The sequence below is a fragment of the Leiobunum rupestre genome, chromosome 9 (assembly GCF_980474605.1).
Source record: "Leiobunum rupestre chromosome 9, qqLeiRupe1.1.hap1, whole genome shotgun sequence".
NCBI classification, from domain to species: Eukaryota; Metazoa; Arthropoda; class Arachnida; order Opiliones; family Sclerosomatidae; genus Leiobunum; species Leiobunum rupestre.
The window spans coordinates 41969225-41994533 of NC_143392.1; the positions used below are offsets into that span (position 1 = coordinate 41969225).

The 25309-nt window shown below is 37.3% G+C and overlaps 1 protein-coding gene across 1 annotated transcript; it reads left to right on the forward strand.

The window, feature by feature from the left end:
* The first annotated feature begins 4444 nt into the window (after positions 1-4444).
* LOC149927837 (uncharacterized) lies at positions 4445-20999 on the forward strand. Its single transcript, XM_090158827.1, has 4 exons — positions 4445-4706; positions 15556-15762; positions 19020-19166; positions 20679-20999. The coding sequence occupies exons 1-4, from the start codon at positions 4644-4646 to the stop codon at positions 20757-20759; spliced, it is 498 nt and encodes a 165-aa protein (XP_090014953.1). The 5' UTR covers positions 4445-4643; the 3' UTR covers positions 20760-20999.
* Positions 21000-25309: the final 4310 nt, after the last annotated feature.

The following is a 25309-nucleotide window of genomic DNA, read 5'->3' on the forward strand; positions in this document are numbered from 1 at the left end:
CCTATCTATATAATCTTATGATGTGATCAAAGGGTATATAGAATCAAGAATGATTTTATTTGTACTTGGGAAGAATGAGACGATTTTCTGAGCTATTCCCCATTCCCCTCTCATAAAGCTCCTTTCGCCTTACAAAATCAAATCATCCCTCTATCTCATTGGTGGCGGTTCCCCTATTCGTGGTGGGGGAAAATTCGACAATGATGTACATAAATACCTTTTGGAAAGAGCTACGGGATATATAATGAATGAAACAGTCAGATTGGGCTCCACTAAATAAATAGGCTTCACGCGTAGTTAGACAAATTGTGCTTCCAAATGAGTCCCCTAATTACTTATGTCACTGACAGCCAGGCCCGTAGCCAGGATTGTTCAGTTGAGGGGCCCAGTCAATTCCTAAGGGGCACCCTTAAAAATCGATTTGTTTCCTAAAACCCACGAGGCTAAGACTACTTTAAAAGGACCTTAAGAGTCCACATGGGCCCCACTGGCTTTTGGCATTGGAACACGTGGTATAAATAAATAAATAAATAAATATGAACTAAATTTATATAAAACATAAACCGAAGTTGAATATCCAATCACCGTAGTTGCTCTTTATTTATTTGCGTGTTTACCACAAATTTATCCATACCTGGACTTACAATAACTTGGTTAATCTCACGTGAGTCTTTAGCGAAACTAAAATGGTGTATTGAGCGTTATTCCTATTTCCCTCAAGCTGCAGTTTTCGGAAGCTAATATGTTCTAATTTATTATTATTGTTTCTGTTACAGCTAAAACTTTTAACTTTAAATAGTGGAAGTGATACTAATATAGTAAAGCAAGGTACACGAAAGTAAATAATATAGTTTGGACATTTGGACTAAAATAAATTTATGAATAGGATATATTTTATTGATTTTGTTTGGTTTGATATTTTTCTTGGGAACAAAAATATTATATGGGGGCACATAGACCTTTTGAGGGGGTACGATGGGGCACTTGAGGATTTTTTTGAGGGGACACCAATTATTTTTGAGGGGCCGGGCCCCCTCACTGGCTACGGGCCTGCTGGCAGGTCAGCCGTCGTGGCGGTTTTCTGAGTTTGTGGGCCCTATAAATAATATGATCCCCAATGTGAAGCACTACATGGGCATAGTTACATTAATGCATCCAAAGAGGGGTTGAACTCTCAAAATGAGACCGTTCATAACCGGTACTGCGGAATTCTTAGGGAACGAATGAATCCTGTCGGTTAATTGAAATTTATTCCATGATCATTGATTCACTGCCAATTAACTATATGGGTTAATGGATACTTTAGAGCCTAAAGATACTCTTCACATCTACAGATAGTATCGGAGTGTCTTAACCCACATACCCTTTATCTTTTAAAATCTAGGGCAAACAATTTATAAATTATAAATCAAAAAAGTGGTTTTGATAGAAATTATGCCAGAAAGTTCTTAAAGTAAAGTTTCATTGAATATCCAGGTGACCCTTATCAACAACCATTACTAATCAAGATATTAAATGAAATATGAATTAAACATGCAAAGATTGGAAAAAAAATCATATCATTCCAAATTATTGAATTGAACCTCCTAAGTATTACTTTTAGAGGGGGACCGACCAACCAAAACGCTTGGTGGAAAAAAAATTACAATAGTTACGTTGCTTATAATGATCATTAAAGTGCGCAATAGTTTGGAAATAATTGATACACGTTTTTAGGTGATCGCAAAGATCAACGGTAACTAATTTTGCCTCGCCATTATTGGATTTAATGTCATGACGACAACCTAATTAAGTGAGGCTAACAATTCTTTGAAACACAGATTGACGTAAGTATACGACATATAATTTTTAAATATTAAATTAATTTTACTCTGGAAAGATCAATATAATCTCCTGTTGCAACTATTTTCTAAAAACACTACACAATGTCTTCTATGATTAGCGTTAACTATTTCGGTTTACAAATGAATGAATATATATTGTGACAATAACCTGCGAGTCGAAAGCTCAATTTTTTTGCTTCTTCATCAAATAAATATCCATGCGTTTGCTCCGTTTAATTTTTTTATTTATCATTTTCCATGGATCCAATTAAAAAAAATTTAATGTTTATTATAATTTATTCTTTAAAGAGAATATAACCTCAAATATTTGGTGTGGAGCACCAACGTTTGCAGCTTTGGCCACTCTTGCCTTTGGCTTTAGAAATATTTGGCGCCACTGTACAGTGTAATTGAAAAAAAATAATCAGCTAGCTAGGCTAATACCCAAGGCACCACCCTAGGCCTAAGTCATCGAGCGACTTTTAAAGCCTTTAATTCAGGTGGCTGGGTTACAATGCGTAGGAGGGTGGTGGCAAGCCCTGCAAGCCACGCGAGCCAACAGCTCCCTACACTAACTATTACCGTTAACCTTAACAAGTTTTTATGGAAGGGGAAACCGAAGACCTCGGGGGAAAACCCCTTAACCAGTGGGGAGAGAACTTGCAAACTCAACGCAGAAGGAGTTGTTCCGAGTTTTCACCCAGTGCCACAAGTTGGAATCGAACCCGGGTCCTCTTGAAAAATTGTAGGGGTTTTCCATAAAGATGGCTTTGCAGGTTATATTCCCTTTAAGTTTATCGCAAATGGCCAACCTTCTTTCCGCCGTATTGCCGCGGTAGAGCTAGCTCTTGCCCCCACCCCACCATAAAAACTATGTTGTCCACCCCGCATCGCTGCGGCGGACTCATCGGATCCTCAAAGTTGACACCAAAATGGAATTTTTAGGCCACATTGCAAGTTGGGACGAATCTTGCCGCTGAGCTACCCTCTTTTACCCGTACTAAATACCAAAAATTCCATTGTAGGAACCCAGAGTATTAGCCCTCGTGTGAACAACTGTTGAACTATTCGGGCCCACAATCATTTGATATAAACCCATTTTTGGCTTAAGGTGACCAATTAATACGTATATCGGATATGACCAACTAATTTGGAACCAATAAAATTGAATAGTACTTAAGAATTTAAATATTTGATATAATATATATGTAACTTGGCCGCCACTTATTACCGCGAGATAAGACTTCATTAGTTAACTGCTTGTCATCAAGATAAAGAGCATTATTAAATCCGAATAAATATATATATATATTTATATATTATATATAAATATCAAAACCACGTTTACGTACCTCGGAAATTCAATAAAAATTAATTTTTAGTATTAGGACTAATCTGTGTTTCACATAGTTTGTATTAGCTTACTAAAGATTAGTTTATATATATATATATATATATATATATATATATATATATATATATATATATATATATATATATATATACTTTAAATAGTTTTCCAAAATATAAAACGTAGCTATGCCACTGTTTGAGGGTGTAAAAACTAATCTTATACATATATAATAGATATATATATATATATATATATATATATATAATATAAATTTGTGAACTAATGATATTTGATTATTTTTTGTTAACAGAGACCGTTTGTAGATTACCGGGTAACCTAAGAGTGTAATTTCATATATTTCCGAGTTTTACCGAAGAATTTCGAGCTCCTGAAAATGATAAACTTACGATTATTGAAATAATTTTATTTATTTTAATATATTCATTGTTTGTAATAACAATATCAAGACTAAATATTCGAAATGTTAAGAGTTAAAACTCTATCCTTAAAGCTATTAAACTTAACCTTGTAGTTTTGTTCAAACACCATTTCGTCGTCGTGTTTCTCACTTTACCGAAAACATTCATACACACACTAATTTGTAGTCTGTTGGTTAGTATCTAAATTTCTATTGGATGTGAAGTCAGGGAGTACAGAACTCCCTGGTGAAGTTTCTGCAGTATCATCTGGCTACGATGATTAGAGTAAATGTAAGCTGAATAGAAACCCAAGTAATTGGTTACACTATAACAGAAATGCTAGAACAGGCAGTATGTTTTTTAAATAAACGTTTAGCAAATATAACTAAAGAGTATTTAAAGGTTTGATAACGTTTTGGGGGAAAGTCTATTTGGAAAATATTTAAGGAATAATTTCGGTCCCTTAAAAAAAGGAGTATGCGACGCCATTGCCAAAAGTACTTCAAAACATTTTTTTAAATAACATAGTTTAAAAATCTGTATTTATGTTATCTCACGATCAATAAAATTAATTTATTAATAAATTCATTATAAGAAGATAAAACTGTTTATAAAAAAGAAGAAATATGTATTTAATTTAAAAATCCAACATTTCAAATAACTAAGCTTGTCTACTGTTGATATCAGAGTGTTACTTGTAACCCCATTTCGATGCAAAAGTAAAAACCACTAAAACCTCGTAAACATCCTGAGAGAAAGTCGTAGGTGTAACACCGCCCAGCTCCGTTAGTTTCAATCCAAACCCGCTAGAGAAAATGGCGCTGGTGAGTGGCCCTCCGACCTTCATCACGTTCCTCGGCAGAGACTAGAGCCAACGCGCATCCTCCAGTTCGCCGAAGAGGTGAGCTTTTCCCGCGCTCGTATGCTTTTGCGTCCTTTGCTTACGCGATGTTGGGTAATCGGAAAGTTCGACGTCACACGGAAATCTTTTGAAAATATTTTCAGTGGCAAACCAAGTACTCACGCAACAATAAGGTCGCGGACATCATGTGTACTATAAACAGGGGATTCATCTTCTCCGTCTTAGGAGGGCTGCAATTCGGTGTTACGGTGAGTTCAATCGTTTGTACAATTTTTAAATATTTTGCTATTGCAAACATTGGTGTTACCGTGTCAGAAAACTGTCAGGACTGATTGTGTGTGTAAACAGCGGATATATTTTATATTTTAATTGACATCCGGAACGCTAGCGCAAGGGTCTTTTCGTATGTCAGTGGTCGTTTCGTGGAATAAAGATAATTAATAAAACATTTTAAGGAATTGGTAATTTTTAAATCTATCTAGTAGTTGCAAATCATTCCTGGTCACTTCCTCTGTATTATGCTGTTAATTATTATTTCTGTTTATATTAAACCAAATTATTATTGGTTAAAAACTCACGTTTCACAGCGTTAGTTTTTTCCTTTCTATAAATGTGTTTCTGTTGTTGTTAGTGAAGTAGGTGCCGCAATGTTTGAAATAAATCTTTTATTTGTGAAGACTTACATAAAAAAATTAAAATTCAATTATAACTATAAGTTTATAGTTAAGATAAATAATATTTGCCAAATTCTACGTTGTGTAATATGATTTCGTAGTTATCTCAATTGTAGTGATATTTTCGTTATATTCTAGAACGGAAATATATAAAAAATATCAACGAACATGCGGTGTACAGGTACATTTTTTCAAGGTTATACGCATACATGTATACGTCGTCGCTGCTGCTGAAAATGATTGAACTTTATAATATACCATTTAACAACCGATTTCTTGTATCTTTACTACAAATTTAGTAAACTATTATATACGTATATATAGAAGTAAATAAGACGCGATAAGTAACCATCTCCTCATTCTGTTATTTGCTTGTAATTTGTATCTAACGATTTTGTGTCTGTCACCTTAATTAAACGAAAATATACATATATTCAGAAGTAAATAAATCGTTAGGGAGAAGTAACCATCTTCCTATCCTGTTATTTGCTTGTAATTTGTATTTAAAAATTTCTCATTTGTCACCATAATTTAATAAACGAATATATACGTATATACAGAAGTAAATAAGATATATTAGGGAGAAGTATCGATTTCCTTATATTTCTAATGTTATTACATTACTTAATAATCATAATCAGCTAGGCTAATACCCCAGGCAACACCTTAGGCCCAAGTCATCGAGCGACTTTTAAAGCATTTAAACAGGTAGCCGGATTACAACGCGTAGGAGGGTGGTGGCAAGCCCTTCATGCCACCCGAGCCAACAGCTCACTACACTCACTATTACCGTTAACCTCTACAAGTTTTTATTCCTGTCTGTCTCTCTAATTCTCTATATTTAGTTAGCGATCATATACGCATACCCGGAAGTAAATAATGTTTCCTAGAGAAAAGTACCCATCGCCAGCTAATGTTATTAGCTTGAAACGCATGCTAGAGCGTATTTCTTTAAATACGATTTAAGCTTGTTTTCCACTAGCGCGTCATAATGTTATTTTCTTTACGCGCGTAGAAACGTTTGAACGTTTCAAAGCTGAGAAACGCGTCGTTGCGCGCGCTAGTGGAAAACAAACTTTAGAAGAAAATATGGCGCGAAACTTAATACATCATATATTAATTTTGATAAACTTATTCAACGAAAAAATGAAGTTTATAGATTAGGCCAAAACTATTCGCTCGCTTTGGGACGAAAAGAATACACCTTTTACCCCAAACTACGAACTTCTTCCATACAATAACAGCCAAACTGTATTTTGAAGTTGCTCACTATTTCCTAAAAAATTACTCCAAAACTAGCGAATAGTTTTCGCCTATTAGGTAAAGAGCGCACTTTTGACACCTTGTAAAGTTTTGACCGTCATGAAGTGAAAGCATCCACAATTTGGCTGGAAAATTGCATTTATTGAAATGCGCTCGAGTGTTTCAAACTAAAAGCTATTCTCTCGTACGAAATGAATAACAAAACCTCTGGTATATCTTTACCATGATCCAAATAACTGACACGTATTTAAAATGTATAATCAGAGGTTGATATAGTGTTGTAAGTCGGAAAACTTTCCAAGGAAAAAACCCGAAATTTTTTTCCGGCAACTATTCCGTATTTTTCCGCAAAAAAAATAAAAAAAGTTTTCATTCCATGATTAGCCTAATATATTGTTTGCAAATTTAAATAAAGCGGCAATTTCGCCTCATTTTTTCGAATCTAAAAGTAAAACTAAACCTCTAGAGTCTAGACTAGCTGTAAACTGATTAACAATGTAACACTATTAATGTTTCGCAGTATGTTTACTGATATTAAACATTTTATATCGATAAAAAGTTAAAAACCCTTAAAAAGTATAGTTCGTTTAATTTTTTTATTTTTTTGGATTTGCGGACCTAACCATGATGGCTAACATCCCAGTGCAAAGCTCGCGTTAGGTCGATGTAAATTAATTTTCATTCCTCCAATCCTTCGACCCCTGCTCTAGCCAGCGGCAACCGGATATGAGTTTGTAGCGCCACCTATTTTTGTTTTGAAATATCGCCCACGTTTGTCGTATTCGTCTGCTATTTTTGGGAATATCACAAGCATGCCAGTTGGTTTGCCTCCGGATAGAACTATAAAAAATATTAACTTTCGTTTTGCCATAAGGCGCCGCCAGGAGGCTACGTTACAGCTAGGTGCTCCTAGATGCTAGGAATATCAATGACCCGTATCCTGGAATGGAAAACTGTATTCCCCCAATACGGGCGTCCCGTCGCACCTACGGTATTGTAGCTGAGCTAAAACTTCAACCTAAGCCTGTAGCGCCATCTTACGGCAGGCAGGGTTACTAAATAACATATATTTTCGTCTGCTAGACGTTCGAAATAAGAAGTAATAACGGTTTTTCTTTGGATTAGGGGAAACTAATTTTAATTAGTGGAGGAAGCTGAATGTTTGGTTTTAGTAGCAAAATATTGTCATATCTAATTTATATTATTGTCTCTTTTGTTTTGGAAAAAACAGTAAAGTTGTGTTCTTGGAAAATTAAATTGAACACTTCCTTGTTTCATTGTGAAAAATATAAATCACAACTAGCAGACGAATATTTTTTCAATTTCGATAAAATTCCTCTTGGCTTTATTAAGTACAAGATGATTGAAAATTGGTTCAAATTTAAATTTAAATTTTGAAAATATATTTAATGCGTCGGGGGATTGTGTGTCAGTGACATCTTCTTTTGCAATAAAATACTTGTTTTCTTCAATTATAATACCATGATATTTTTTCTAGAAGTCCTATAAATAAACTTAATTTTGAAAGAAATTTTATAATAATAAGGATTCTGTAATTTATGAATAACATAAGCAGAATAATTAGATCGAAAACATAATATGTACTTTCTTTTCTTTTTAAAATTCATAACCCAACACATTTTAGTCAAGGTCGTAAAATAAAAAATATGAATATTTATATAACAACAGACCTTGGACCAGAAAATCCCGTAGATGTTTATAACATAGCAGCTCGGGCTCAGTCTCACCAAACTTTTTATTTGGCCTTGTCTCTTCTCGGGCTCACAATAATTTCACCAAAAACACGAGAGCTCGTCTCGGGCTCGTAAGTTTTTTTTCCTAAATATGAGTAGTGTTCGTACGGTGTCAAAATAAAGTCGGGGTCGGGGTAGGGGTCGGGGTAGGTCTAACCCCGCGAAAAACAAGTCGGGGTCGGGGATGGAAAATTCTTTGTATTTATTAAGAATAGAAAAATTATCAAAATACCCCAATTTTACTGGTTAAGATTAGATAGTGTATCTTGTGTAAGCCAGCCTCTGAGGCTAGGGACTATTAGTAATCGTCTTAGTCGATAGCTACGCCGCAAAATTTCTGTTTTGAAAACGAAAACATAGGAGAGAGTTGGCCTTTTTCGATCTATCGAAATCTGGCAGCCTTGCCTGCCTTCCGGCCTGTATCTCCATACCGAAAATGGCCGACGATTACGCCGCCGAAAATATTTTACAAAACTGATCGGCGGCATTTTGGACCGTTATTTTGAATTATCGACTAGGACTATAGTAAAAATAGATAAGATAGGTAGATTTTAAAATAGAGGTCTATAGCTTAGGCATTGTAATTGTTTAAATAAGTTGTTTTATAAATACACAAGTTATTTACAAACGTTGTAACTCCACACTCCTTAGCTGAGACTGAGAGAGTTCGAAACAACGGCAATTATGGAACTAAAACTTATAATCAAGCGTCAAGCGAGAGCTACGTCAGCGGCATAGCCGAAAGTCATTCGGATCATTCTATTGTCGCCCACGAATAAAGGGGAGAGAAGGAACCTATCTATTTTATATTTTTAGGATTTAGCGGGGTGCGTCGGCGCGAAAATTTAAAATTACACTACGAAAACATAACCCCGAAAAATGGAAAACCCCGACTTGATTTGCGACAGTCGGGGTCGGGGTCGGGGTCGGGGACAAAAGTCGGGGATCCCCGACTTTCGGGGTCTGGGTCGGGGTCCCCGTACGAACACTAAATATGAGAGCTCCTCTCGGGCTCATAGTTTTTTCCTAAATACGAGACCTCATCTCGGGCTTTTTTTTTTCCTAAATACGAGAGCTCGTCTCGGGCTCATATAACTTATCGCCTAAACGCAAGAGCTCGTCTCGAACTCACAATTCCTCTCCCTAATCATTTGAGCTTTTCCCGGGCTCGTACTGGTTTCTGTTACTAACAAGGGATCGTCTCGCTGGGCTCATTGTAGTCTTTTAATATTTTCTTTAAGTCTTATGATTTATATATCAATATGAAAAAAATATGAAGTCAAACGAAACAGGCGGGTGACCAGGCCTGGTACTCTCTTCACTACAACAATCTTCGAAAATTATAGAAGGTAGTTTACTTTGGACCAATCAGAAAATGTATGGGTTAAATCACGTTATCCGAAATAACCAATTACGTAAATTCCGTATGATCCCAGTAGGCCAGAGCTCTCTTCAAGGGCGACACGGCCAACAATAACTCTCGCTCTCTGGCCATTCTCCTTCATTAGAAATAATATCAGCTGAAAACTATTCGTGAGTTCTGAACCGTTCAACCAGTCCCCATGCGCACTATTCGGCAAAAAAAATTCTAGAACTACCCAAATGCAAACTATTCGCAGACAAGAACCTCTTGTTGAACCGTTCGGAACCGTTCGGAACCGTTCTAAATGGTACCTGCTCAAGAGCAAGTACTGGCCGGAACTCAAGGTTGAAATCTCTAAAATTCATCTGCACATCGGGCTGCGTACGTCAAATCGTACGATCCTAATTTGAATCACAACTATTCGTACAAAAGTTCTGAACTATCCAGAACTTTTGCGTGACGTCACAGCTCAGTCCTAGGCCGTTCTCTTAACGGTTCAGAACTCACGAATAGTTTTCAGCTATTGATACATCCTTGTTAATACATTATTTTGAAAGAGTTAATATGTTAAAGAGTGGTGTCGCTAAATGTTTGGCGCCTATATTTCTGTCAAGGTAAAATCTCTGTTCCCCTTGCCCCTTCGCTCTCAGTGGCGAGCCGTGTCGCAAGGCCATAGGTCATAGGTCACCGGCGTCTCCATAAAAGCGCTACGGGAAAGTGCTCGTCGATCTATGAAACCAATAGGGCGAAAAATAAAACCGTGACCTTAATAAATAGTGTAATAAAATCTCCCTCGATTTCCTTTCTCGTTTGGGCACTCGAGGGCTCATAAATATCTCAGCCGCCGCTAGGGTGAAACCTACAAACGATACGTCAATAGTCAATACCAATTTTGGCTAATAGGATTTCAGAAAATGTTACATTTGATATCTCGATAAATGTTAATGATGCGTCAATAAAAAGCCTCTCTGTGGTAATGGTTATTTGGGCATACCATTCTTGTCGTAGCGTATATTTATTTTTAATTAAAACTTAATTCGAAGATCTTACCACCTCTTATCGACGTTGAATTCTATAACTTTGTTGTAAATTGAAAAAAACAATTGGTGAACGTGAAAATATTGGGTTTTTTAACCCGCCAAAACTACACCACGATCGTAAAATGTTTCCTGCTATTTTTGGCACATCCTCAGTTCAAAAGAATCCATCTGGACTTCTTCGATGACATTTCCCTTTTCGGAACAAATTTTACTTTTCTATCCAAAACCCTAGAAGGAATTTACGTAAAAACTTAATTTAGTAATTTTGCGGAATTTGGTTATTTTAGAACATCATCTTTCATTTACCTTACAAACGGATTAATATTATTGTATTTATTTTCAAACGCAATCAGTCTTATCATTTAAATTATTATTGTCAATTTAAAAACCGTCCCCAACTTGAATTTTTGGTCTGACGTGGCGGTTCTCTAAATCTGTTTTTCGGGGTCGAAATCTCCCGAACTTTGAGAAATGCCCTCTGCCATTAGTGGTGGCACCTATCGGTTGAAATCGTTAAATTTATATTTATATTATAAACTGCGTCTATTAATTTGGTAAAACAAGTGACAACAGAGTTCCAGCGTGGTACTATACGACGTAATTTTTAACTCACTGTAGTATGGCGCGATGGTCTATTCGTAGCGTACAATTTTGTCCAGTGGAAGGTCGCGGGTTCAAAACCCGTCTAGAAAAGGTCTATTGGTCGCCATTTTGTTTTTCACCCGATTAGTAGGACGAAACCCTATAGATCTACTTATTTAAGGGAAAATGACTTTTACAATTTCTGTCGCCCCAAAAGGGTTCCCACATTAACCGCTCCCTCATATAGCTTTATACATTTTTGGCGCTGCGTGGTGGTTTCCATAAAGCTCACGTTCTCTTTAATCCGACAAATATTGTAACTAAAATTGAAGCGTAAACTTGGTTAGATTTTTACTTGTTAAGATTTTATTAGAAACTAAACTTAGCTTTAAAAGGGAAGGTTTTTGACTGTATAAGTCCGGGATCCGAGAAAACTTTATGGCAACCTCTAGGAAGGTATCAGCGGGCCGGATTCTTGAGCACAGTCAAAAGGTCAAGTTTTATGACCTTTCGAAATTTTGAGCTGGGCTGAGCCGGAAATTCCTTATGGACTTTTGAATGTTAATTTCGCGGGTACTTTGTAGACTAGAAGGCACTTGACTGTTTTCTTTAAAGGGGATATCAAATTAGTCTTTTAACACGCGCTTCAACTTAACACCAGTTAACCAAAGCTTCTGTTAAACCTGGTGGCGGAAATATGAAAATATGTATTTCGCCATAACTAACAATCTTAATACTAAATACTAGTATTATTATTTTAAATATCTTTATAATAAAGTGTATTGTAAACCAGACAGTGGCGTAGCTGATGTTCCGCAGGGCCCGCGGCGCGGGAGGGGGGGCGAGCTTTAGGGGGGGGAGCTCTGAAACCAGAGAAATATAGAGTATAGACCTAGAGAGGTTAAGCAGAGCGCTCTAGAAGTTTCAACGACAACGTCGGGACACGGCCAACTTTGATCTCTCGCGCTACAGCGGCCATCTATTTCGTTGACGTTTCTGTGTTACCCTATGAGCAAAAGATGTGTATGACGTGAGCGCCCCTAGCGGATTATTATTTTTAGAATAGTTTTTACATTGAAGCCAATATAAAAATCGAGCGTGGCGCTGAACTCCTACACGTTATAGTACAGTTTATAGGGGGAAAATCCTTGCTCGTGGAATTTCGACGAATGTGTTGGCCGCTGTAGCGCGAACAGCGCGTGATCAAAGTTGGCCGTGGTCGGGAGTACCTAGACGTTCGCGAAGAAAGATTCTTAGAAATCGGTTAAGCTTTGACTTCGACGGCTAACCAAAACGAGTACGGTATTCTTACAACTTATTAAAGCAGGGCACACGACGAAAAGAAATGTGTTTGAACAATACTATAACGCTTAAAAGGCTTTTAGTTTGCGTCACTTCGCTACTATGCTTTACTACAATTGTATATCTCTGTATACTTTCGACTTAAACTATACAAGGCTTAGTGCCATTTCAATTTGAAACAGTATTTACGCTATTCAATGTGCTATATCCGGGAAAAGAACCACTTTCCATACCTCTTTATCGATTTGTTGAGATTTTTATTTGTAATCTTTAATATTTTTATTGAAACACTATAAGGATTATGCAATGTGTAACCTAAGCTTGACACAAATATGGCGTTGCCTTCAATTTCTAAAATATTCGGCAGTCCACAGTGATCTATAAATATACTATTTAAACTTATATCGACTGATAATATTTTACGCCCCAACTACGTCAAGCGGCGGCCGAGTTGCCATGGTTACTGGCGGGATTGGCAGGACGCTATTTAAGGTTGGTCAAAGCGTTAAGAGAGGGCGCTGTGAGGTGAAGAAAGCCAAACTAAGAATTAATTGCAAATTTAAAGAGTAAATGTTCGTTCAAATAATACGACTTTTGTGGGCCAACATGTTTATCCTTTTTATTCGCCCAACTAATTGCTCGATGTAAAAACTGAAGTTTATCAAAAATTGGTTGTTAAAATTAAAACACATTCTTTTTAATACTCACTTCTATTTTAGTTGGAAAGACGATTAAATTTCACATTACCATAAATGTGGAAAGTTTTAACAAGAATATAGGGATAATGGCTATTTCTCACGGTCGAATTTACCCGTTGCATGAGAAGAGGGCAGAGATGCCAGATTATCAACCAAAAACCCGCCAAAATATAACTGAAAAAAAAGCCCAAAAGATCGCCAATTTTTGAAAAGCAGCCCAAAACGCCGCTTCTTTATACAATTTTTTTTTGTATTTTAAGCTTGGTTTTCATTTACGCGAAAATAACGACAGTTGAACACGACGTCGAACGTAAAATTTTGGTTTTCGGATTTCGGTCGACGCAAAGTATAGCATTTTCACTTAGCGTCAATAGATTCCAGCATTGCTATATTGGCTATAGAGAGAGTCACTAATATAGCCAAGGCTTATCCATATTTTAATTATCTTTTAATTTAAATGTTGCTTGGTTTATCGATATGTTTTCTAACATTGCATTATAATAATCAGTGGCGGACTGGGTCTGAAATTTTTTGGTTGCTAGGAGACTAAGGGTCCCAGCTTTAACAACTATAACGCTACCATGCTTACGGAGGCCCACTTCATGAACGGTCCATGGGATCCACGCCATCGGGCAGGTTACCTCTATGGCCAATCCGAGACTGATAATAATTTTTTACTTGAAATTCAATAAATGAAGCATTTTAGACGTTCAATACGTTTATAAAATCACATCATAATAGAGTAGTATCGCTCTGTAGCTTTGGGCTATGGCCGCCATTTTGAGGGCAGTTCTTTATCTATAGGAAAAAGCATACGTCACGCCGATATTACTCTATACCTTAAATTATATTTAAATGGAAAATAACATATCAAAATAGCAATATGTATGTTCACCGTGCGATGATAACCAAAAATGATATTATTCGTAACTCGGATTTATTTCTGATTGGAAGGCTCAGAGCGTCAGTGGCGTAGCCAGAAATTCGTCAAAGGGGGGTCCAAGAATGTTAATATTAAGAGGGGTGTCGAGAAGGGGGTGTCAATTTAGTAAAGTCAAGGTAGGCCCAGGGGGTTGACATTGAAGTTCAATGATTGAACCCTCCTTGTCTACGCCACTGCAGAGCGTTATCGTGGAGCACGACCAATAAAATAAAAAGCCAATATCAAGCATTCAACCGGATTTCGACCCGTCATAACTGCGAATAATTTTGGTTGTCGTTTGACGTCAGGCCAGTGGCCTACCTCGGAAGGACCATGGACTAATTAATGTATTTTAAAACATTAAAACAAACGTTTTACAAATTTAGCCAGTCCCACGTGTTTTCCAGCTGCTGAGCTACATTTGTATTTTCCCTCCCCTCGCCCCTTTTCCTTCTTCCCCGGTTATCATTAGTTAGTTAGTTCCTAACTCCGCCGCCAGATCGCACATTTAACAATCGCCCGAAGCAAATATTCGGAAACTGTGCGTCCCCGTGTGAAGTACATTAATTCGAGGGGCTAACCACTCTTAGAAAGTCTGTACACCGGATTACGTTTAGATTAGCACTTCCAAAGGCAGGGACTTCAAAGATTACGCGTAATCCCATTAATACAGTCAAAGGTACGGCTCTGTACACCGATTACGCGGAGTGATCAGCCCCTCTTATTAATTAGTCCATGGAAGGACTAGTACGAGTTGGTATTTGCCCTTGCCCTTCTGGTCGCGTGTTTTTTAAACTGTCGTTACAAGAAAAAGCTCTAAAATGTATACAAACGCCGAAGACGCCGCCGCCGCCGGTATATTTTGGGTCAAACGCCGCCGCCGACCCATATCAGATCGGCGCTGGCCTCTAATTGGGAGAATCGCTTAAGATGTTTTCCAAATAGACATTCTAGCAAGTTATAAAATTACTAAATAAAAACACGAATTATTGCGTAAGTTTAAAAATACTCTTTTTTTTATTACATAATTAAGGTATTCATATAATAAAATGTTTGTTGACTAGTTACATTGTGAGGTATAGCAGGCTTAGTTACCCGCTTTTATACCCTAACATGGCGACGTATTTACTCGTGCCAAAATAATTTTAAGATCCCCCAAATGTTTATATCTTGTACTCATTACTTCGTAAGACAACGTAGCAGACGACCAAAAATGAAGGTTAAGTTTTAGTTTCGTTTTGGAATAAGAAATGCTGAATATTATAGTCTGCATTCTGCATTTTCTATTTGAAATAAATAGTATTTCAAATTTTCTAATTAATTTCTCAATATTTTTTTAACCATGGATTTGATCGATTTAAACCAGGGTTGTTTAAGCCAGTCTGGCTGGTTCTTACCAACTCTGGGTATAAGCAAAAGTAAGCCAGTGAATAACCACAGCTGCTCGATTTTCAAATGATTAATTTTCTGTATATTTAATCAATTTGTTTTGGTGACAGATCCTGGGCTTGTTAGCAGTGTGCCTATTGGGCGCTGCAATGACGATATCCGCGCCTAACAGCAACGCCTACTTCATGATCAGCGGATTCAGTTTCTACGGCTTCCTCTTCCTCGTGTCTTTCTGGTGCTTCATGTCCAGCGCCGTCCTAGTCATCACTTGTGCCACCTCGGCAAACACGGCCACCGTCTTGGTCAAGACTTCATTCGTAAGAGTTTCTCATTTTGCGTCTTCTTAACTAGGGGCTAATTACTTCTCAATGTTTCTGCACGCCTATTAAGTAACCCAGTGTGGGAAATGATTACGGAGCGATTACTGCTATCATTTTAGGCGGACTGTAATCGATTTCGGAGCTATTACTGTTATCATTTTAGGCGGACTGTAATCGATTACGGAGTTATTACTGCTATCATTTTAGGCGGACTGTAATCTATTACGGAGTGATTACTGATATCATTTTAGGCCGACTGTAATCGATTACGGAGTGATTACTGATATTATTTTAGGCCGACTGTAATCGATTACGTAGTGATTACTGTTATCATTTTAGGCGGACTGTAATCGATTACGGAGTGATTACTGATATCATTTTAGGCGGACTGTAATCTATTACGGAGTGATTACTGATATCATTTTAGGCGGACTGTAATCGATTACGGAGTGATTACTGATATTATTTTAGGCCGACTGTAATCGATTACGTAGTGATTACTGATATTATTTTAGGCCGACTGTAATCGATTACGTAGTGATTACTGTTATCATTTTAGGTGGACTGTAATCGATTACGGAGTGATTACTGTTATCATTTTAGGCGGACTGTAATCGATTACGGAGTGATTACTGTTATCATTTTAGGCGGACTGTAATCGATTACGTAGTGATTACTGTTATCATTTTAGGCGGACTGTAATCTATTACGGAGTGATTACTGATATCATTTTAGGCGGACTGTAATCGATTACGGAGTTATTACTGATATTATTTTAGGCCGACTGTAATCGATTACGGAGTGATTACTGATATTATTTTAGGCCGACTGTAATCGATTACGTAGTGATTACTGTTATCATTTTAGGCGGACTGTAATCGATTACGGAGTGATTACTGTTATCATTTTAGGCGGACTGTAATCTATTACGGAGTGATTACTGATATCATTTTAGGCGGACTGTAATCTATTACGGAGTGATTACTGATATCATTTTAGGCGGACTGTAATCTATTACGGAGTGATTACTGATATCATTTTAGGCGGACTGTAATCTATTACGGAGTGATTACTGATATCATTTTAGGCGGACTGTAATCGATTACGGAGTGATTACTGTTATCATTTTAGGCGGACTAATCTATTACGGAGTGATTACTGTTATCATTTTAGGCGGACTGTAATCGATTACGGAGTGATTACTGATATCATTTTAGGCGGACTGTAATCTATTACGGAGTGATTACTGATATCATTTTAGGCGGACTGTAATCTTTTACGGAGTGATTACTGATATAATTTTAGGCGGACTGTAATCTATTACGGAGTGATTACTGATATCATTTTAGGCGGACTGTAATCTATTACGGAGTGATTACTGTTATCATTTTAGGCGGACTGTAATCGATTACGGAGTGATTACTGATATCATTTTAGGCGGACTGTAATCGATTACGGAGTGATTACTGATATTATTTTAGGCCGACTGTAATCGATTACGTAGTGATTACTGTTATCATTTTAGGCGGACTGTAATCGATTACGGAGTGATTACTGCTATCATTTTAGGCGGACTGTAATCGATTACGGAGTTATTACTGTTATCATTTTTGGCGGACTGTAATCGATTACGGAGTGATTACTGATATCATTTTAGGCGGACTGTAATCGATTACGGAGTTATTACTGCTATCATTTTTGGCTGACTGTAATCTATTACGGAGTGATTACTGATATAATTTTAGGCGGACTGTAATCTATTACGGAGTGATTACTGCTATCATTTTAGGCGGACTGTAATCTATTACGGAGTGATTACTGATATCATTTTAGGCGGACTGTAATCGATTACGGAGTGATTACTGCTAACATTTTAGGCGGACTGTAATCGATTACGGAGTGATTACTGCTATCATTTTAGGTGGACTGTAATCGATTACGGAGTGTTTATAATACTCATTATAGTCAGTGCACTCTGGTTATTGAGTAATTACAGAGCGATTTAAACAAATCATTTTAGCCAGAGTGTACACCGATTACAAAGCTTTTACAGAGCGATTACTGTAATCATTTCCGCCAGAGCGTACGCCTATTACGAGAAGTGGTCAGTCAGGCAATTGAAAAGTCTCTTATAAAGTACTTGATTTGTGGTATCCATCTTCGACCAAATCAAATGATTTTTTCAAATCGTGGATCTAAATAGTCTCTGAAATCGGTTTTGTATGGAATGGCGGAGCCCAACCATGACCCAGTTTCCAACTATGACAGCGACCACATAGGAGATCACTTGTTGCTATGAAATACAAGCAGGGTTTTAGATATTTAAAAAAAAATTCAAATGATTTAAATCGATTTTTTAATTTAATTGATTTTTAATTTATTCCATTGGATTGATTTCGCATCTAATTTAGTATTTATTTTACCTCTTTTTTATTTAAAATGATTAATAGGTGGCGTGCAGCGGTAAAATGAACTAGCGTTTAAATACATCCAAATCAAATTTAATAACTGACATTGCTATAGAAGCTACTTTTGTACATTTAGTTGATGTCGATTTAAAAAGTGGTTTCGAATCAGTCACCCCTATACGCAGCTCTCTTAAGCCACGTTCACACTAGAGCCTAAAACCCAGTTTAGGTCGGTTTGTATGCCAGTTTTGACCGCCTACGATAATTCTTAGTTCACACGTGCGGAATCGCTTCACCCCGGTTCGCTTATAGCCAAGGCTTAACGCCATTTTAAATTATGACTAGAATTTTGAAAATACTGAAATGTATCCCAAAACAATTAGTTAATCATGTTTACTATACATATAGTAATATTATTTGACATTATTTAGAATTTTATCCCCATTATTTTTGAAAATACGAGCAATTTTACTTCCCCGCCTTGTCGTATTGAAAGCGATTCTAAGCGAACCGACTTGGACGAGTTGCTTCCCGAACCAACGCGAAGCGATTTCTCACGTTGGTTTTAAAAACCAATTATCTAAACGAAGCGAATTTAGGGGTAAGTGTGAACGTAGCTTTAGAGGGCCACGGCGGCGTTGGGAAAATCTGGATGAAGATCGATTAGCTCATCCCTTTCCGTATATGGCCACTCGTACTAGGAATTAGTTTTCCACGGGAAACTTGCAAAATTCGACCGTCAAAGTAGCCCTTTAATTACCGCTATATCCCCAAAATTTCAAATGGATACTTCAAATAAAGATTAACAATAGATTTCTGAATTAACTCTCAATAATTTCTTTGCAGTATCTGGGGTATCATGGTGCAGCGGCAGCGTTCTATCTGTTCGGCAGTTTGGCGCTGTTGGTTGAATCGGCCAAATTCGAAAGCGTCTGGATATCTTTCAACGGAAGGTCATCGGGGAACCTGAAGGGGCTAGTCTACACAAGCGGGGTCAGATTCCGTTGTTTTTAATAGCAAACTCGTGTTTCCAAGCAAATGTTCAAGCTAACGTACAATTTTGTACCATGACTTAAAGCAAGTGTCGGCTAGACGTGTACTAGCTCGTTTTTCAATAGATGTCGCTAGCGTCGACATAAAAACAAGATGCTTAAGCTACATTTTTACCCAAAAGTCGGGACATTGATTGGCTCGTTTGTAAATTTGACAATAACTTAATTTATTCAACAATATATTTTGTATGGGATGTATAATTTACGTTAAAGCCCACTATGTAGAGTATAAGTTGTCTAATTATAATACTCTACAACGTTTCTCTGACACGACGTGATCGTTTTGTTATTTTGAATTTTAGCTTACTGTGCCATTTATAGATGGCACCACGCTCTAATTAAGAAGTTGTTCGGAAGAATCGTCTATATTCATTGCCATCTTTATAAATTATAATGGCCTTATCATAATACAGGTGGCAATGATAGATCCGACAGTTGCTTTAAGTCTGTTTTACTGATTCCCGGAGGATATGCTCCGCCTACGCAGAGTGAGAGCCTGCTCTTGCACCAATGGTCTTCCTCCTTAGCGGCAGAAAGGGGGAAATATTACGCACGATGAAAAGCGGAGGGGCAGGGTTTTTCTTCTGGGGATCATTGTGCTTTCCACCAATAGTGTGTAATATAAAAGTATAGGAAGATAAATATTTATCGTGAGCCATAAGACTATCAATGTCCCCCTAACTTTGAATTGGGCATAAAGGCACGTGTATTCAGCACTAGAAAGGACCTGGCGCGGGATAACAAAATTTAATCTACGCTACCTGACGGAGCAAAAAATAATACCAACCCCACTCACCCCTACCTCCTATATTTGCCATCCAGTAGCGTGCATTGGGGGATTTGTTTTTAACCACCAGGTGGGTTCATGTAGCCAGTAGTGTTCGTACAAGGACCCCGACCCCGACACCAACGATCACAAATGAAGTCAGCGTTGGCCATTTTTCGGGGTTAACTGTTTTAAACAATTGCACCCCATTAAAAATAAAAGATAGGCTCCTTCCCGCCTTTTATTCGTGGCGAGGGATCTGGGCCCTTAAGGGATTGGAGTGTGCAATAACTGGTGGCTTTACCGGTGAGTCGGGGCCCGGCTCTCGTAACCCATAAGGGCGGTGGCGCGCTGGGATATGTTAGCTCTGATCCTATCTCCACCTCCGACTTCGGTCAGGTATGGGCTGGAAACTGGGTTTCGGCTCAGGCTAACGAAGAGGGTCCAGGCCAAATGGCCGCCTCGGAGGACTGGGGCGGCGGGTCTCCGTATGAGGCGCAGTGGTCCTGTTTCCGGGCGTTTTGGGGCAACACCGGGTGTCCTTCGAAATGCGTCGCTCACAGCGATTTCGGGATTTTTAAGTAGATATCTAAAAATATTTTTCTCTAGAGTGTATGGGATTTGCACGAATGTCAGACCCCTCGGTTGGATCTCTAGTTAATTTTTGCTTATTTTTCTTTTTTCCAGTGCATCGGATGCATCGAATGCATTTTGTACGTCCTCATTACCATAGTTGGTGCCATCAAGTTCAGACACACTTCCATTTAACTTCTGGTATTAATTATACGAATATTCGTCGTGTATTTGAAAGATCGTCCGTATTCGCGTTTTTCCCACCATTTGAAAGATCAAAGCCATCCAATATACCCGACATGTTTTTCCATGTTTGTAAATAAAAGCTTCCATGTTGTTAAAAGAAAGCTTCCAAATATTTATATTGTGAAATTAAATTCCCGGTAATTTCTGTTGCGGCGTGAAATCTATTTTGGGGATATTTTACATGATTTGTAAATAAAAGCTTTTACTATTTGTGTCGTTAAATGAAATAATTAATTATTTGTTTTATGGCATGAAAACTATTTTGAGGGTTGTTTACAATTATCGTGACTCGAAATGTAAACATTTTTTGACTCCCCCTTACCAAAAATACCATTTGGAAAGATCCTACTTAAGCAAAGCGCTCCAGAAGTTTTAACAACATCTGCAGTACCTCGCCGGTTAACGCAATCAAAAACGTTTGCAATCTCATTTTAACAAATTGCACACTTTTCACGAGGAATTAAAAATGTCGTTTGAACAATAGTAATTGTTTTTGAAAAAAAAATTGTTTCTTCGTGTGCCCGGGTGTACCGCAAATGTATCTCTTTGTATACTCATACTTAGTTTACTTACTTCGCTAAATTCGTCTTAAATGTTCAAGGCCTAGACGTTTTTCAATTCAAACGATATATACGCTTTTTAACAAGTATTCTGCTAGATAATAAGTTGCCATAACTTTGTTTTTTGAATTGGAAAGTTATAATAATCATTTTTTATTTAAACACTATAAACTTATTATGACGTGTCTCGTTACTAAGCTCAACGGAATTTCTTAACTCTTCGACTCCGAAGTAGAATCGGAAAAAGTTAAACGCCTAAAATGTTCAAGTGACTTCTAGAGTACTCTGCTTAATCTCTCTCTTAACTTGACCAATAATTTAAACACCTTAATTATAAAGCACCATAAAGGTTAGAATTATTAAATAAAGTTAAGCGTTTTAATCTGGAAAACCATAATTAAATTTCTAGTGTGCCTATAAATATTAACTTGGGTTCCGGTATATCATAATGACTTCAGTGTCCTTAAGTGTGGCATATGCTGTGGCTCTACAATAGGGCGTTACATTTTATCGATGGCATTGTGGTATTGATTGGAAGTAAAACTGGCCAACGGCTAAAACTCCATCAGGCTGACGAACCAAAAATAGTTTTCCAGTTCGTTCTTTTGAAGTACATTTGAAGCGAAAGATAATAAGTTTTAATGGTTTCCTACTTTTTTTAAAGGCACGCAGTAGAATGAATGTCCAAAAAAGTAACATTACTACGATTTTGCATGCACGATTTACGAACCTTGGATTTTGCCGCAGTAGCAGGGTACGCCATTTAGGGAGGGGAAAATGTTATACTAAAAGTTTTAGTTTTCTACTACTATGCTGGGGTATAGGAACAATGGTACACATGCAATATATTTATTCTAGAGGGATACTTTTTCTTTTTAAATTCAGACTAAATGAGATGAAACTAGTGTTTGGAGTTGTTCTACTGCTATGCTGGAGTAGCAGCGTACGCTAGGTACGAACATAATTATCTATTTATTAAAGAGGGCGAAGGGCTGATTTATGAATTAAAAAAAATTATGTTGGGAATTTTTCTATTACAAGGCTGGCGTAACAGTATAGGACAAGTTTTGCATTTTAGTTATTACTTAAATGTCAAATTATTTACTTTGAAACGTATTTAAATTTCTTTGTTTATTAACTTTTAATACAATGGAAATAATGCTAAACTACAAAATCATTTTAAAAAGAACTGATTTATGATACATTCTCCTGTAGTTAGAAGATTTTTACGCTATTTATTCCAAGTTTAATATTTATTGTAAATTCTGGATTTACTTCCTAATCTCAAAATTTAAATAGATTAGAATATATAATTAATTATTTATGAGGTGTACATGTAATACAATGAAATTTTTCAGTGAGATAAATAGTTCCCTAATAGTGAAACAGGATTGGCACACTTCGATTCGTTCCAAAGGTTCGCAAAATTCTTTATAAATGCGTAAATAAACTTTTCACAAAATTCCCGGTTCGCGTTTAATGGACACTTTTAGAAATTCTGTATTCTCGTCACATTTAATTTCCAATTCTTCACGCGTAACGACACTCTCAATGTTAATTCTCTCCAAAAAGTCAGTCGGCTCAATTTTGATAAGACAAGATTCAGAAAGCGCCTCGCATTTCACTTCGGCTGTAAAAACTTTGAATTGCGCCAACGCCGCGTTTAGTTCGGCATTACGAGCGCTTCCGTCTGATGAAAGGGCAGAATCCCTTTCGCTTTTCATTTGTACTGGTTCGTCAATTACGACGAAAGCGTGAGAGCTAATTTTCTCATTCGTGAGTTTCTGTATTCGAACGGAGCAAGGTTTACATATGTGTTGAATTTTCACATGGTGCCGCATAGTTTTCTTACTAAGACATAGATAGTCGCATTGTTCGCATTTTAACGGTTTTTTAGCTCTGTGAAAATGCTCGTGTCTTCTAAAAGCTCCCTTATCCGAAGTCACGAAATTGCATTTAGCACATTCTATGGATTCTAGCTTGTGAGTTTGCTCGTGGTGTTTCAGATATGCCGATTGCGAGCAGGCGTAATTGCAATGAGAGCATTTGTACGGTTTTTCGCCAGTGTGTCTACGTTTGTGAATTGTCAAACTACTCTTCTTAGTGGAAGCGAAGCTACATTGGTCACATTTATACGGCTTTTCACCCTTGTGATTTAATTCGTGCGTCTTCAGTGATAATTCTCTCACGGCGGAAAAGTGGCATAGTCCGCATTTGTATGGTTTTTCGGTCCAGTGCGTTCGTTCGTGTACGGAAATATCGCCTTTCCTCGCGGAGGCGTAGTCACATTGCCCACATTTGTACGGTTTTTCACCAGTGTGTTTCATCTTGTGTATTATCAAAGCCGACTTACTGGCGGTTGCAAAGTTACAATGTCCACATTTATATGGTTTAACACCAGTGTGCGTAGACTGGTGGTAATTAAACCCAGTCTTACTCGCAGTCACGTAGCTACATTGGCTACATTTGAAGGGTTTCTCCCGCGTTGCACCTTCGTGAGTTGCCTGGTGTTTTTTCAAATAACCCTTGTGTATCGTACCAAAGTTACATTGATCGCATTTGTAAGGTTTCAGGTTATTGTGTTTAGCCTCGTGACATTTTAACATTTCTTTATACACGCATTCGAAATCGCATTGAGTGCATTTGTGCGGTTTTTCATCAGAATGGCTTAACGCGTGTTTTCTCACTGACTGGCTATACTTGCTAACGAAGTTACATTTTGTACATTTGTAGCGCCTTTCATTCGCGTGTGTTTTGTCGTGAATTCTCATTAACCATTTATCGTTAGTAACAAACTCGCAAAAGCTACATTTTATCGACTCACCGTGTATTCGCTTCTCGTGATCCTTCAATTGGGTCTTTGTCCCGAACCTAAATGCGCAATGAGTGCATTGGTGTGGTTTTTCGCGTACCTTATTACCGTGATTGAACATATGCTTTTTCAGAGAGATCTTAACCGCGCATACGTAATCGCAAAGTGAACATTTGAATGGTTTTTCGCCAGTGTGTTTAAGCTTGTGGATTTTAAAACCACCCAGTTGAGCGCATTTGAAATTACATTGAGAACATTGGTACGGCTTTTCGCCAGAGTGAGTTCGAAGATGAACTTTCAAGCTAGATTTCAGGTTGGTGGCGTACGCGCAGTACGGGCATTTAATAGGTTTCATTCTAGTACTACTATGCGTTAATTGATGATATTTTAAACTGGACTTGTGATTTGTAACAAAATGACATTTCTCACATTTAATGTTTTTAACGCCCGAATGCGTTAACTCGTGTTTCTTTAATTCGTACTTGCGGGTGGTGGCGAATTTACATTTTTGGCATTTAAAAGGTTTTATTACAGAATGGATTAACGCGTGTCTTTTTAAAGACGTCTTGAGTGCTGATGTGAAATTGCAATTTTTGCACATAAAACGCTTTTGCTTCATGATTGGTTCCTCTATAGAATCATCTACTTCAGGATCATCCACTACGTCGTTTGCGTTGATAGGCAGGCACTTATCAGGGCCATTTAATACTGTGTCATTTTGGAACACGTCGTCTTTTGCCATATCTAATTAAAAAAATCAAAACCAATAATTAGAAATGTACAACAACTAGAATCATTATTTCTAATATAAGCGCCAAAACGTTACGTGGTTTTGCTTTCAGAGAAACTAAATTTTCCATCACGACTGGTAAAACGAATGAAACAAAAATGGTCTTTAATTCTGTGATTCACGTTTAAGAGCTATAATAAGAGCTCTATTATACACGCTTAAATAATAATAACAAATTTGAATATCGGCATGTCAATCATATTAAAAGTTTACGAAAAATAGAATCAACGAATAAATGCAATTAGTGTAGGTTGGTTAACACGGAACAGCACCGAAAAAAGTTGTAACGAGCTTGATTTTAATCAAACATTTTTCTATTCGTGTGTATAAAAATCAT